Source organism: Meriones unguiculatus, chromosome 7 (assembly GCF_030254825.1).
Source record: "Meriones unguiculatus strain TT.TT164.6M chromosome 7, Bangor_MerUng_6.1, whole genome shotgun sequence".
NCBI lineage: Eukaryota > Metazoa > Chordata > Mammalia > Rodentia > Muridae > Meriones > Meriones unguiculatus.
The window spans coordinates 24362651-24379376 of NC_083355.1; the positions used below are offsets into that span (position 1 = coordinate 24362651).

The 16726-nt window shown below is 45.2% G+C and overlaps 1 protein-coding gene across 2 annotated transcripts in view; it reads right to left on the reverse strand.

Moving 5' to 3' along the window:
- The window catches only part of Skap1 (src kinase associated phosphoprotein 1), a 282046-nt gene that overhangs the window by 25006 nt on the left and 240314 nt on the right, over positions 1–16726 (reverse strand). For both annotated transcript variants that reach the window (XM_060386869.1, XM_021642009.2), the window contains 2 exons: positions 9601–9645; positions 1640–1740 (listed from right to left, as the gene is read on the reverse strand). In XM_060386869.1, the coding sequence (XP_060242852.1) occupies positions 1640–1740; positions 9601–9645 (146 nt within the window). The remainder of the gene's footprint in view (positions 1–1639; positions 1741–9600; positions 9646–16726) is intronic.

A 16726-nucleotide genomic window follows, 5' to 3' on the forward strand; every position in this document is an offset into this window, starting at 1 on the left:
CCCTTCTTTGCTTCCAATTTATTCTCGGTGTATTGGAGCTGCACCGCAATTGCGGCAGGGTGATGCTGAGTCGGAGTTGCAGGAGAAATCACTACAACACTGTGATTTTCACCCAGCGGGGCCTGCAAAGCTCTTCCCTTCCTGCAAACAGCTAGGTCTGAGTTTAGTTTTCCTTTAAAGGAGCCTGGTTCACTAGAACCGAGGGAAGACACCAGGAGTCAGACTTGGTCTATTTCTTTTTAAATTATATTTTACTTATTTATGTATTCATTCATTCATTTATTGATTGTGTGTGTGTGTGTGTGTGTGTGTGTGTGTGTGTGTGTTGCAGTGCACCTGTGGAGGCCAGAGGATAACTTTCAGGGGTCATTTCTCTCCTTTCACCGTGTCTCTGGGACACGGTGAAACTCAGGTCTTTCGTCTTGGCAGCAAGTGCCTTTACCCACTGAGACTTTTCGCCTGCCCCTTGGTCTGTTGTAAAGGAGCCCACAGCACATTTTTTTTCTATCTTCTTTCTCTCTCCCTTTGGTTTTTCGAGACAGGATTTCTATGTGTAGCCTTGACGGTCCTGGACTCACTCTGTAGACCAGGCTGGCCTAGAAGTCACAGAGATCTGCCTGCCTCTGCCTCCCCGAGCGCTCGGATTACATGCATGCGCCACCTTGCCCAGATAAGCTCACAGCCTCTTTCAACACAAGCAGACCAGTCCCAGAATAAAGAGTTACAGCAAATGTGGCATTAAAATAACACAGTGCATTTTCCCTTTTCCTCCATGGAGGAATTAAAGGGCAAATTATGCCTGTTTCAAACCATGTTTGTAGATATTCAAGGGCCTCTATGACAAATCCTCTTAGGATGTTGTCTTGGTCTGGCTGTATAGTACATGTGGTCTTTGCTTGTTTGTTTTACAAGGATGATGATCAGTTATTCCCTCAAATGGTAGCCTACAACTTTAGAAAATTCTTTTAATTATGATAGACAGGCAATAACCCATCCCTAAAAACAAACAAACAAACAAACAAACAAACAAACCTCTGTTGCTTTATGCTCAACAATAGTATGTGTTAGCTGAGCCTAGGGGTTAACTTATGCCTGAGGAAGAGAATACAGTTAGCTGGGCTGTGTGGGATTGGATGTAGCAGGTCGGTCTTATCGGCAGCAGCTCAGACCAACTGAGCTAACTGGTTCTGACTCCTCCTCCCACAGGTAATTATATTATCATCTCATTTATCAGTAAATGAAATAAAAATCTAGTTTACTTAGTCAGAATGTTTTCAATAGTACTATATGGTAATAAATTATGTACACAGCATGACCTTTAATGTGCCATAAGTTCTCGGAAAACATTGACTTTTGATTGGCATAATTTTAGCAGTGAAGCTACTTCATTAAATATATGTACGTTCACATTTGCTTTAGGGTATTTTTTAAATGTGAAAAAAAAAGTGGTTCCTGGGCCTGAACTTCTAGTTAAAAGATTTCCTGAACAATTATGGATTAAAGGAGATTTTCGTCTGTGTGTAAGGAGAGCCTCACAGAGAGAGATGTTACAACACAGGATTCTTCTGGTTATGGTCGCTACACAAACAGGAGCAAAAACATAGACTTTGGACCCAAGGCCTATGCTCCACATCTTTACCTTGCTCAGAATGCGGATGAGGTCACCCCGTTGGAAGGACAGTTCATCTGGCTGGTCACCATGGCAATCCCATAGGCCCTGGTAATAATTGGCATAGCCCACTGATTAGAGAGAAGAGAGCAAAGATAAAATGAGTCAGTTTGGCTGCAAATGGAAACCAGGGTTCTGATACAGCCTCTAGGAAGCTTAGGATTCAGGGGGCCCCAGATGACAAACACTCAATATGAGCAAAGGACTATGGGAGGAGGAGATCATTAACTCACATGAAATATTTACAGATCACCCCTAGTAGGAATTCTACTCAAACAATATGATAATGGATGTATTTATTAATAGAAGAAAATCAGGCACATAATTTCTCAGTTGGTTTGCAAACAAGCAGCACGAAGATGTTTCCCACTAGACTTTCTTGATCCAGGGCATCTAAACACCCGAGCGTATCACTTTTTTATGCAGCTGAAGAAACAGATCCTCCTTCGAGAGACGGTGGATCAGCCAGCATGCTCCTGTGTCACGCCTCCCATTTTGGCCCCCTGTTACACGGGGGCGCCATCCCAGGCGCTTCCCACCCAGGTACCTCATGAGGTAGTCACCAATAAATGCTGAAATGGATAGCCCAGTCTTTAAGTGGAGCCATGGGGGTGTCTCATCCATTACAACTAAATTCTGGGTGGCCTGGCCCTTTTCCAGCATCTCATTTGTAGACCTTGAACATGTCTGCCAAGATTTATCTGCAAGCCCCCCCGGGGAGCAGAAACCAAAGTGATCTGCATTAAAAATGAAAGCAACTGAAGACACCAAACTAAGCCTTAGAAAGCACTGCCGAGATTTACTGGGCTTCTCAGCCAGACTGGATGGCAATGATGCCACAGGACAGCCATCGATTCTTAACAGTGACGAATTCCTATTGATCCTTTTCTACCCGGAAAGGTTAAACACTAGCTTACAGTGGGAGAACATCTGGGGACTTGAGTGGCAGGAGAGCTAATGTCCACTGGACCAGGGATACTCCCTGTTTCTTAGAATGGCCCATTTGAGAGCTGTGAGCCAAGCACCTGCCAAAGGTGAAATTTGATTGATGGGATTCAGGAGTCCTGTGATATAGTTAAACATCTAAGTGATTTTTTTTTTCTTTTTGGCTGGTACAGGTCTGTAACCCCAGCACTTGGGAGGTTGATGCAGGACGGTTGTGAATTCCAAGCCAGCCTGGCTTTCACTGTGACACTCTTGTCTTGACAATCAAAACGAGAAATGTGTGTGATTTCTGGGGATTCTGTCTCGTGATGCCTACCTTGTCTGAGCTTGTCTGGACCCTCTCACCATGGTTCTAAGGATGCTCATGATGGGAACAGATGGGGAGCAAGCGGTCAGTGGGGCACATAGGACCTGGCCATACTTGCTCCCTCCCCAATTTGTTCCTAACGTATGAATAATTCAAGTAACAGAGGCACAGTGGAACAAATCCCCTGTATGTCTTTGTAAAAGACTTTATTAGGCGTATTAAAGCACACAAAGGCAGAGGACAGACCGACTCATTTGGTTGGGAGCAGATTGCAAACAGAAATAAAAATGTCAACAGCAGAGGCTGGGGCGTGTTCTCTTTGCACAGAAAATTGTCTCCGCAGCAGACAATAGAGGGCAGCAAACAAAACAACTGCCAAGGAAACCTTCTGCCGTCGACTTAAGAATATGTTGGGAAGAAAAATACACTGGGAGAAAAATGCTAACAGTTGAAAAGAGAAAGCATATATTTTTTTGGAGACATCAGTGCATGAAATGATAGAGAAATATCGACCTTGAAAAGCGATGGCAGTTTCCCCAGAGGATATGCTATCCATTCTCAGTTGTAAAGGGAGTTTATAAATCACCCCAAGAGTTTGACTAAGTCTAGGAATGAGAAGCCAATTGACATCAATATTCTTTGTGGATTTGTAGATGGCAGAGGAAAATCATTAAAATATTTTTTTTAAAAAATAAAAACAGATTTTAAAAAACCCAATCTAGCTACTTATGAATGGAGGAAAGGCTGACAGAGCTGTGTTGGCATTTCCTGGCCTAGTGCATAGTCCCTTTGAGTCTCTGCTCCCCACAGTGTGCTAGGGCAGGAGACAGCTCCTATGGGACCTTACGAGATTCCTACCAGGACTTGACAATGGCGGAGGAAAAAGCCCGGGGAAAGACCTAAGCTAAAAGCACAGCACAAACCAGGCACAGTGGCTCACACACATAATCCCGGTGACCAGCAGGCTGAGGCAGGAGGACTGCTCTGAGTTTGGGGCTAATCTTGGCTTCAAGGTGAGCTCAAGACTAGCTTGGACAACACAGAATGAGAGAGACCCTGTCTGGAAACATAAGGAGCTACGGTACAGGGAGACAGGTTCAGTCGGCCATAGAGGGAAGACGTGAGCCTTCTAAGTCACAAAGAATACAAAAAGGCCTTGGGTGTTCAGGGACCCAGGAGACAGCCTGCCCAAGATTAAGGATGGAGAGACGGCTCAGTGGTTAAGAGCACTGTCTGCTCTTCCAAAGGACTCGGGTTCAATTTCCAACATGAACATGGTAGCTCATAACTGTCTAGAACACAAATTCCAAGGGATCTGACACCTTCACACTAATGCATGTAAAATAAAATTAAATAAAATATTTTAAAAAAAAGGATTAAGGCCCACGACAAAGACAAAGTTAAACAGACTGATATGGCTAAAACAGGGACCATACTCCACCTCCTATCTAGACAGAGGTATTTCACTATTAAGGAGATCAACCGGGGAGTCATTCTTTAGCTAGATAAGGTTGGACTCCATATTGCAAGGCCCCTGTTTAACTCGTATGATTCATATTCATACGTCCGTGTACAGGCAACTTCATGAATCCATCCCTCGGTATCTGTCACGCCTGGGCACAGCACTTGGCTGAATACCGGGGACTTGTGCTGGACGCTGGGGGCTCCACACTGGGCACACACAGTCCCTGCTCTCAAGGCTACCCTCAAGCCAGGGAGGCCCTGTGGACCAGAATCATCACACCAGTATTCAGGACCACGGCGAGGTCGAGGATGCTGTGTGGAAGAGGAAACTTAGCGGAGTCTGAGGAGTCAGGGGAGGGTTCTTTGAAGTTCAGCTGCCTACACTGACACGCTGAGTGTCACAGAAGGCCCTTGAAGTTGGGAAGTAGTTAGGCTGAGCAAGATTTCGTTCCCGAAGGTCTGTGAGTCTGCAGGGTGAGCTCAGCTGTGCCCTAAGCCAGGTTTTTTTTTTTTTTTTTTTTTTTCTCATCCCCAGACAGGAGAAGGAGAGCAGATGCTGGTTCCTATAGGGGCAGCGGAAGGAGTTAGGAGCCTGAAAGCAGGGCTTGCCTCGGTGGACTGGATTTCGGCTCCGTCAGGTTTCCACCACACTGGCAACAGCCTAAGTCAGAAATGATGCAATCTTCTGACCAGTTAATTAATTCAAAACATCCTCACTCTCATTTTGAGGACATTATTCCATCTAATTATTTTTTTTTCCAGTCTGTCCATTTGGAATGAAAAACAAAAGAATAAAGCTTAATGCCAGCATTTCTCAATGTCTCTCCAAAACCACGTAACTCTGCACTAAATAAAGCCTGGTAATTCAAAAGCAAAAGCTCTAATATATTCAGCATAAAACAGACAGAGGACCCAGAGCAATAATGACAACACTAATAACTAAAACAGTTATAACAATTAACAACAATTACAATGATAGGGAAGCTAATGGCTATGATCACTGCATTTAAATTGCTAGCAAAGCTGGGAAGGAGTTTTTCTAGATAAAATGGGGGTGGGGTGGGGAGTGTCTCTTATTCTTTCCGATCCCACGCAAGGGAGGCTGAGATTCGAGCGAACAAAGTGTCTCAGGGAATTGTTCTTCTCTTTTCCAGGTGCTCATGAGGAATCGAATGTCATTGCACACCTGGTTCTTTGTGACCCGTCACTAGGCATCTCTTCTATGATGAAGTCCAGGCTGGCCTTACTAGTGACAGAGCCAATGGGCCAGGACACTGATCTGGCTTTCCTTGTCCTCTACAGAGGATGACGGTTCCCGAGAGTTTAGCTGATGTTGGGGGATGTTGGGTAGCTCCAGAGTTCAAGCTGTGGCCAGGGAAAAGAGGCTCAAGGCAGTTTAGGGTGCTATTTCCATTTCCTTGAGGAGGAAAGGGGCTGTGTCAGTGAGGCTGGCATTAGGCACAGCCCTTTAAATTGGGGACAGCAGACAAAACCCAGAAAACAAACCTACCAGAGCAGGGCCCAGTGAGAGCTGGACCGAAAACTCTGTCAACAGTGGCTTGGAATGCTCTAGCCTGAGCCAAGCCAGGCAGGGCCGCCATGTTGAGCACGCTCAAAGCTGATGCCCACTGCCACTTCCGGAACCGTTTCAGAGGCATGAAGAAACTCACCAGGCACCACCCACTGTGGCACCAGGGCAGGAACGGTAGTTTTTTGCTCATTTTCAACACCATTTGCTTACGTTCAAGCCCATTTCATCTTGAGTTATGGAATTACTATGCCCCTTAATTTTGCTAAGTATGATTTATACATGGGGAGCGATCACAGGTCCTGATTCTCACCTCATCTGTTCCCGTCTTATTGGGATAAAATGTTAGCTACGTGATGCTCAGCTCATTGTTGCTCCTGGAAAAACCAAGGGTAAGAGCTGCAGGAGCCTGTGTCCTCCCTTTTATGTGGTGCAGGAGTTTTCTGTGGGTAGGCACCACAGTGGGCCTTCAGAGGGTCACCAGGAGAGAAAGCCTACAATGACCACTTTTCTGTTCTTCTGACATGACTGGTTGCTTCTAAGACCATGCCTGGGTTGCCTGGTCTCTGGAGACAGAGAGGCAGACATACACACACACACACACACACACACACGACACAGAGACAGAGAAACAGACAGAAACACACAAAGAGAAACAGAGACAGACAAACAAGAACATACAGAGATAGATACAAACAGTGACACAGAGGTACAGCGACAGAGAGACAAACATACAGAGACACACTCGGTGACAGAGAGACAGAGCCATACAGAGAGACAGAGACAGAGAGACAGAGGCAGAGAGAAGAAAACCCCATTCCAAGGCCTTCTTTGGCCAGACATTTGATGTGTCTAAGGGTGACCTGTGTCTCCACAAGCATGGCACACCCAGGCAAAGGAAAATTTTACACAAACAGCCCAGAGTGAGTCTTGCTTTGGGCTACCTAGAAGTTTCTCACAGCGAGGCAGGAAAATATGATCTCACCACTAAAGACCTTCAGTGTTAGCTCCACCATGGGACCGCCAAGCTGGAATTTAGAGAAAATCTGAGGTGTTGAAGAGTCACTCATTAAAGTAACCCTGTTACTAACAGTCATGCTGTAAAGCGAGCTCTTTATAGATTGAGCAATCAATACTACAAGGCTGTGATAGATTTTCTAGGTAACAGAATAAAATAAAAGAAATTGCATCTTACAGGGTCATTAACACTCAATAAGGATAAACTGAATTCTGTTTCCTCCCTCTTTCTTCAGATAAGATCTGGAGCCGGGCTTGAAAAATGTTAGCAGTTCCATCAGAGGAACATGTAACATCAAATGACAGGGTCTGTGGGGTAGAGGAGAGGAGTCCCCGGATGCATCAGCCATAGCACCTTAGGGGGAAAGACACCTGGGACAGGCCAGTTCGCTTAAAGAAGCTTTCCCTTCCAAACACATACCACCTGAGAGAAATGAGAAGAAGGGAACATACACAGGTCATGTATGACCCTTCTAAGAATTTACTCTGTCCCAGCCTTTTAAAGGCCTTAATTGGGGCTGCTGGCCCTCCCTCCAGATCTCTATATTCTGTTGTGAGGTGGCACTGGGAAGTTACATATGTGTTTCGGCATCTACAGCTCCTCTGGAGAAGAGGCACTATATAAATTCAATAAATAAATAAGTAAACACAAATAAGAAAAATCCCTGCCTCAGATTCTGCAGGGAGAGCGGAAAGTCCTCCTGCTTTTTAATCGCCAAGTCACCAATCATTTTAACTGGTGGGAAGCACAAGCCATGGAAACATATTTAGAGCTAGCCTCATGTTAATGACACCTATTTGGGAGGCAGGAAGTATAGGGAACAAAAGGAAAATAAAAAACCATTCTATTTGAATTATAGCTATTGGGATGGCTAAAAAATAAGTCACCTCCCAGATAGAAGGAGAGAGAGAGAGAGAGAGAGAGAGAGAGAGAGAGAGAGAGAGAGGAGCCTGGGTGGGAATGCTAGACTTTGCCAGGAGACTGTCACTTCCTGAATGGAGTTTCATACAACGTTGGCCATAGGAAACTTGCAGTTATCAACAAGGTGTCTGTATTGAGGGTGTTTCTTCCTGTGCTGGTGATGGAAGTTGGCTGAGAAAAGCCTTCTTGAGGACATGCTTGGTCAGAACCGATTTTCTGTTGGAATTTTGTATGGCGAGTAGAAAACCGCAGAAATTAGGCTTCAGGGCTGGGGAGCTGGCTCAGCCGTTAAAGGCCAAGGCGCACAGCCAAAACTTCAGAAATCAGGTTTTGGAGGACATAATTCCATGTGCTAATCATCAGGCGCTAGCACCCTTGAAACTTAAGCCTCTGGCATGCTTTTCCTTCTGTTTTGGTACTGTGACCTCTGAGGCCCCTGGCTGTCTTCCTTCTTCTCAGGAAGAAGCCGGATCTTTGCAATCCAGAGCCCTTCACTAAACCTTGAAGTCATTTCCTGCAGGGGAGGGGAATATGACTGATTCAGTGAGAAAAAAGTACTTAGCAAGCATGAAGACTAGGTTTTAATTATCAGAGTCCATCTAGGAGTCAGGCAAGGTTACACACAGGCAAGGGATTACGTGTGTAATCCCAGCTCTTCCATAGCAAGATGAGAGACTAAAGAATCCTGGTAGCAGGTCGTGGGCCAGCAGGCCAGGCAACCACTGCACTGGCAAAACAACAGAGGCACTCCGCCTGTGCCAAAGTAGAAGGTAGAGACCAAGACCAACACCGGAAGTTGTCCTCTGATCTCTGGCCCTTCCCCTCCTCTGCTCTCCCCTCCCACATTCATTTCCTGCAGAGACTGAAAACAGAAAAGAGGCTTTGGTGAATGACTACAAGTGAGAAGAAAAGTCAGAAGCAAAGGAGAGAGGCGAGAGGACGCTGAGAAACGGGCCAGAGAAACCGAGAGCAGGGAGGGAAATGGGGAAAATGCTCCTAAGCTGGAGATTTTCGTAGACAGAGGGGGAAAAATTCTCTTGTCTAAATCAGTCCAGAATCTGACTCTGCTGATGGAATGAATGTCCTTGAGGTGGCCCAAGCAACGTGCAGAGGGAGTAAGCCCTTGGTCCTCTTAAGGAGACTCCCAGGGGTACAGGGCCTTAGGAGGGATGGGCTGGCTAAGAGCCTGAAGCACGCTAACAGTCTGGGATGCACAGGATGTAATTCCGTATTCAACAAACCCGTTACATATTCATTTCCCAATGTGCCTGGAATCAAACCAGCCCATCAGAGGTCAGCGTTCCTCCCTGTCGTTCTATCCTTCACCCCGGGGTTCACTTTTCAGATCTGACACATTTCCATTCCCCTCTCAACTTGCAATCTCCAGGCCTCTCGGAGAGGAGACATTTCCATTCTTCCCATTCTCAATCCTCCGATCTCTTAGAGATGAGGCAATTCTATTTTCACTGCACTGATTTAAGAAACACTGATAGGGAAAAAAAAAAATAAATACCTGCTTCGGCTTCCCACCTTCTGAAGACAAATCTCGGCCGTGCTAGGACATCGATTAACGTGACAGGGTGCCTGCTTTTAAAGTTAAGGCACTTCTCTATCCGGTCACTCTATTTTGGGCTTTTGGGGGTCACGTGCCGGGGCTCTCGATTCACTAGAGAGTCCAGGAACAGTAGCGCTTTCTCAAGCTGGAAGCTCCATTGCCCCGCCCAGTGCTGTGCAACCGTGTCGTTTACCTCCATGACTGCCACGGGCATCCTCTTCGAGTTCACGGTCTTCATCTGAGGGGACAAATGATCATTATTAGCCATCAGTGTGTGTATGTCGGGGGGGGTTGGTCTTCATGCTCTTTCTTTTGAGGGGTCACCTTTCCCTGAGCTCACTGACCTCCTCTTCTTTCTTGTGTTGCTAAGCAGGATCTTGCTAACGGAACCCAGCCTGGCTTTGAACTCATGATCCCGTTACCCTAGTCTCTCAAGAGCTGGGATTACAGGCACATGTTATCCTGTCTAGTTAGGGAACTCTCTCCTTCAAGGGATGTTTAATTAACGCATTTTCTTCTTTTTTCCTCCTTTCAATTGTCTCTCACCTGCAAACGGGACACCCTCTCCTTGCCTTTCTAGTCACCATTCATTTTCAAACACTGTGAAGTACATTCTATATACAAGAGGCTACACTAGGAACAGGGGACACAACAACAGACCAGTGTGCTAAAGTTCCAGTCTTGGTGAAGCTTCAAATCTATTGATTCACCAAGGGGCTTATCATCAGAGCCAACTCTTTTCCTCAATCCTTATTTCTTCTTCCTTTGTGGATTTCTTGCTCGTATTTCTTATCTGCAATGCCGGCATTTTCTTTGGTTTTAGTCACCCCAGAGTTAGCGTGCGTGTGTGTGTTGATTGGAAGTGGGTTTTAAACCTTCTGTGATTAATTAGTCTTTAACGTAGTTGTTTTTGTTCAGCTGTATGGGAGGCTGGTCATGTACATAGTTTTATGTTCCTAGTACTTGAGGCCTATAGTTATTTTTTTTTTTTACTGTTTTTATTCAGCCTGCCTTGTTCATTAGAGTATAGGCTCCTGAGGGCAGATGGAATGGTCTTTTAATTAATTGCCGTGGATTCACAATGGATTCTAAGTCAATGCTAGTGTCTAACTCCAGTCAAGTGTTTATATGGCCAAAGTCACAACGTGATTGGTGCAAGTTTCTTACCCTCATTAACCTGTTTCATCTCAGGCTTTGTACTACTTGATACAAAAGGAACTGGATGTTTATGAAGAGTGCATGTGCATTAGAGTCACATTTAAAAATTCCATCTTTTGTAATACAGAATTATAATCTATATATACAGATACGGGGGCAGAAGTAGGTTGGCTATTCTTTTTCATCATCCATCCCCTCTTCTCTTATTCTCTCAGACACGCACACAGTCAGATGGACAGTCAGACAGAGAGACAGACAGACATACAGACAGACACACAGAGGATAGGACACAGTAAGCAATGCTTTGAGGGCTGACAACTCAGCTTTTCCTGGGCATATCTTACTTCCTCTTTTTTTCACACACTTGTCTTACGTCTCCACAATTACACCATTAAATGGAATCTTTGAGGAGATGGCCAGGGAACATCCTCCTTCTAACCTTTGTAAAAATGTCAGATATGACAAAGTAAATTCTAAGATCAAAAGAAAGAAGAAACAGCACAAAATATATTAGGTCACCACAGACCATTAAAAATACCTGACTTTAGCCAGGCATGGTAACACTGAGAGGCAGAGGCAGGAGGATCACTGTGAGTTTGAGGCTGGCCTGGTCTACAAAGTGAGTCCAGGACAGCCAAAGCCACACAGAGGAATTCTGTCTTGGAAAACCAACCAACCAACCAACCAACCAACCAACCAACCAAACAAACAAATAAAGATACAGACACACACACACACACACACACACACACACACACACGTACAGGCACACACACATGCTTACATGCTTGCCCTATAATCCTGAGGAAAAGGAGCACTTTGAAGGAATCTTTTTAAAAATATTTGATTATTTTATGTGTATGACTATCTCAGATGTATATATGTATGTGCGCCACATGTGCCTGGTACCCTCGGAAGAGGATGTTAGATCCCCTTGGATTGGAGTTACAGACATTTGTGAGCTGCCATGTGGGTACCGGGAATTGAGCCCTGGTCCCTGGAGAAGCCGCCAATGCTCCTAACTGCTGAGCCCAACTCTCTAGCCCTTTGAAGGATTCTTATTTTCTTGTAAGGTCCAGCAGCAGGGACTTTCTCCCCCGTTCGGCTGTAGTGCTCCCAACCCTACCTCGAGGAACGAAGATGCGAGGTGATGGAGGAATGAAATCAAATGTAGGGAACAGGGCGCGTGGGAACAAATCATAGTGAGCATCACTCTTTTCACACTGTCTTTTCATTACTAGCCTCTCCCCGCCCTCTTCTGCTGTGATGCTTTCCCTTTTCGCCGGGGGGCTGACCGTTACAGAGCCTGAGTTGGTGAACCCTCATGGCAGAGACGCCCAAGAGTTTGGGCAGCAAAGCAGCTCTTTTCCCGGTCTCAAACAGCTCCGTCCCATGGACCAATAAAGCGCCGCGCTTAGGCTCTTTTGCAGAAAGCGTTTCTTCTACCTCTGCTGTCCCGCGCGCAGCTGTCTCTTTCTCCCAATTCTAATCAATGTAAATTGGGTCAGATCTCCGCTGTGGATTACAAATTGGATCCGAAGTTGGAGGGTCACCGTGCCTGCTACTCCACCTCCTTCCCACTGCCATTAGATGGGAAGCTGCACCAAAGATCTTTTCTAAATAAATCAGACTTTATTGTAAAACTCGGCCACTGACGAGACATAACCTCATTAGCATTGATTTTAAAATAAATTATTGAAAGTGGCCTGCCTGCTCTTTGCATTTGTAAAAAAGGAGAATGTAAATGTATTTGCAATGATAAAAATGAAAACTAAACCTTGATTCCTTTATCCTTTCAGGCAATAGCACTTAATCTAGTCATGATACAAAAAAAAAAAAAAAAAAAAGTATGCTCTGTTCACTTCACTTCCAGAACAGATTCTCTGATTTCGGCTGCAGCTTTGGAGTCACCTAGAAAGAAAAATGCTGGCCATTAAGCGTGGTGTGTTATTTGCCACCGTTCCCAGCCCCTACAGTGATGGATGTGAACGGGAAGCTCCTGTCCCCACTTCTGCTGTGTCTTCCTTGTCCTCTGGCGGCTCCAGTTAGGACGCCTTCCTGTTGCTGGGTGTGGGCTATGTCTCAGGGTCTCTGCAGGGCTGAGGGTGGGGTCCCATCACACAGCAGAGGACTGAGGATGGGATGGAGGACTGAGGGTGGGATGGAGGACTGAGGGTGGGGTTCTGGCACACAGTGGAGGACTGAGGATGGGATGGAGGACTGAGGGTGGGGGTCTCATCACACAGTGGAGGACTGAGGATGGGATGGAGGACTGAGGATGGGGTTCCATCACACAGCAGAGGACTGAGGATGGGGTCTCATCACACAGCAGAGGACTGAGGATGGGATGGAGGACTGAGGAGGGGGTCTCATCACACAGTGGAGGACTGAGGATGGGATGGAGGACTGAGGAGGGGGTCTCATCACACAGTGGAGGACTGAGGATGGGGTCTCATCACACAGCAGAGGACTGAGGATGGGATGGAGGACTGAGGAGGGGGTCTCATCACACAGTGGAGGACTGAGGATGGGGTCTCATCACACAGCAGAGGACTGAGGATGGGATGGAGGACTGAGGAGGGGGTCTCATCACACAGTGGAGGACTGAGGATGGGGTCTCATCACACAGCAGAGGACTGAGGATGGGATGGAGGACTGAGGAGGGGGTCTCATCACACAGCGGAGGACTGAGGATGGGATGGGGGACTGAGGGTGGGGTCCTGGCACACAGTGGAGGAAGCCCCTTCTACAGCTGGTTACAGCTACGGCTAGTAGCTTCTACAGCACAGCTCTTGGCACTTTCTTAGCTACAGAGGGTTTGATACTGAGATTTTTGTTTTAAAAGACCATTTTGAAAATATATATATATATATATATATATATATATTTAGGTTAAAGAGCTCATTGAACTTCTTTATAAGAATATTATTAGGCATTTTAGCATTACGTCTATGGAAATACATCTTCATTTGAGAGTGAATTAAAATTTATGTGCTAGCTCAACTTTAAACAGTAATAGATTATAATGGTCCTTGCTCCTAACGGGACGTATGGGACCCCAATCTTACACAGGCTTTAAACAAATTAACCTCTGAAGATTACTGCCCACTTATTACATTAAATGCTCTACTTGATTCCCAAATATCTCATCTCGATTGGGAAAACAGTTGAAGAAGATTCTGTTAACTGTGTGGACATGTGAGGGAACCACGGGGCATCACAAATGAGCATCCGTATCCGGAGAGTCGATTTCAATCAACATTCTTGGCACGGTGTCAGGGACACTAATGAGAGGCTGAGAGGAACAGGACACTGAATCCACCGAGGAGGGATGGAGGGGTGCCGGCTGCTCTGACACCCGAGTCCTTCCTGAGGTGTGGCTCTGGCACCCACCCCTGACGTCGTCTAAACTGATACCAGAAAGAATAATAGGGGAGAAACGATTCCATCAAAGAGAGGGAAAAGCATTTCCCCTAAGCGAAGAAGTGACAACAGCTTTAAAAGATGCCAAGTGTATTAATGTGCAGCCAGATGTCAAGGTGCTCTGGTGACAGATGCAAGAGAAATACGGGGGAACTTGATGTGCAAAGGGAACGTCCAGAAGAATAGAAATGAGCCACTCCCTGGCATGCCCAGGTGAGCCACAGGCCCCTGCAACTCTCTAGACAACAACAGAATGTTTGAGCAAGAGGCTAAGAACTCACTTATCCTCTGCTGTGTAATCTCAACTGTCACCTCTCAATCTGTCCATTCTATTCTGGGGGATGGTTGATGTATAAGATATTAAACTCAATTTGTGCTAATATCAACACTTGAAAGGCACAGAATTTAGTTCTACAAACAATAACTGAGTATCACTAATCAGGGAGAAAGACATGATACAAATCAGCAGGAGCAGAGGCAGAGCTCAGTTTCAGTGGTGTCTGAGAGGGTGTCATGTCTGAGGACGCACCTGAGCAGAACGTGCAGCATTTCATAGAAGAGACTAGAGGGACGTGCTAGGTAAAAGACACAGTGTGGTTCCAGCTGGCCCCCAGGGCTGCTGCTCAGAGTGTGAGGTAGATAGGTAAGTAGGTAGGTAGGAAGATAGACAGACAGACAGACAGACAGATAGATAGATAGACAGATAGAGATAGATATGTATGTAGGTAGGTAGGAAGACAGACAGACAGACAGATAGATAGATAGACAGATAGAGATAGAGAGATATGTATGTATGTAGGTAGGTAGATAAATAGGTAGGTAGATGGAAAGATTCATAGATAGATAGATAGATAGATAGATAAATAGACAGATAGATACGTATGTAGGTAGGTAGATAAATAGTTAGATAGGTAGGTAGATGGATAGATTCATAGAAAGAAAGGTAGATAGATATAGATAGATAGGTAGATAGATAGATAGATAGATAGATAGATAAACAGACAGATAGAGAGAGCAGGGATGAGGAAGAGAAGAAGCCAGGAGGCTAGAAGGAGGCTGGAAACGGCACTGACTCTTTTGTGTTTTGGGCTTGGATTTGTTTTGTTCTAATTTATAACCACAAAGACTAGCAGGGAATGTAGGATCGCTAGACAGAAGGGAAAGAGCCTAAGGGACCCACTCAAGGCACAAAAGCAGTGGTCATGGGTGTTGGGACCACTTAAGTCATGATGAGGCTCACAACAGATCTTCTATAAAAGAGGTTTATTAGGTGGATATGAGGAGAGGGAGAGAAGGTAGAGCAGGACATGATGGGGAGAAAGAGAGAGAGATGGAGGGAAAGAGAAAGGGAGGGGAAGAAAGAGGGGGTGCCCTGATAGAGAGGAAGGACCAAGAGAGCAAGAGAAGAGAGGACCAAGAGAGCAACCACATGGCCGCCTGGTCCCTTTAAGGGCTTGGATTTGTTTTGTATTCTCCTTTCTTTAGATCTCTGTCACCATTCCTTCTTCCTGTGGGCCAGGACAACTATAGAGGGGAAAAGATAATCCCATAGAATGTTGTTTCCATTTGACTCTAATTAAAAAAAGGAAACCTAGTTACATGCTTTATTATAAAGCAATCCGGTTTCTGGGTCTTAATAACCCTCTGTGGCAGTGTGGGTATCTTCAGAATGTTTGCAGACATTTCCAGAAAGGCCTCTTCATCTCTTTCTGTTTTTTTTTTTTTTTTTTTTTTTTTTTTTTTTTTTTTTTTTTTTGGGACTCTCCAGAGAATGCAACAGGATCCTGCTGCCATTATAGCTAGTACAAGGCCCTGGTTACAGGTCTCCAGTGGTCTCAGATGCCTCACCAGCTTCTAGCTTTGAGGCCCCAGACAACGCAGGACCTGATAAAAGATGCCCTTATATGGAATTTTGAATTGCGGATCTGGGCCTGTGCTAGTCTGCAGAATAACTTCAAGGAGGACGAGAAAAGGTTTAGAAAAACTTAAAATTTTTTTTTGATTTTTAATTGTGTGTGTGTATGTGTGTGTGTGTGTGATACTACCTGTATACCATGTGCAGGTTCCTATGGTGGCCAGAAGAGGGCATCAAATCTTCTGGAGTTGTGAGCTGTCCAATGTGGATGCTCGGAACTGAACCCAGGTCCTCAGCAAGAGCATCAAGTGCTCTTAATCACTGAACCACCTCTCCAGCCCCAAAGCCTCCTATTTTAACATCCGGCTTTCATACTTAGATTATTCTCTGCAGTTTAATCTGCTGCAAATGAAATCCTAAAACTTAAGGGCCCCCACATCTTCATCAGGAATGACCAGAATCCCAGTGGATAACAACTTTTCCAGGACTAACTTTTTTTTTTTTTGGTCTGGCTGAAAACCTTGAGGGCTCTGGTTTTCCCGTTTTCCCTCCTGAGGACAAGAGTGTTTAGCCATGTAGTAAATTCTAATAATCTCATGATTAATAAGATGTAGTGCATTTAATTTGATGACCTATATATATATATATATATATATATATGCACATATATATATATTTTTTTTTTGGTTAGGAAATTTTTTCTTATTGACGGTATATTTTGCATATTCTTTTCACTCATCTAGAAGCCCATTTTAATTACAACTGGGTAAGGGAAGCCTTGCTTACTTAGCTTTCCCCATAGCACAGTGAGAAATTGCATAGGCCCCCCCACCCCAAAGAGCAGGACCAGCAGATCTGCCAATACTAACCATCCTTCGCTCAC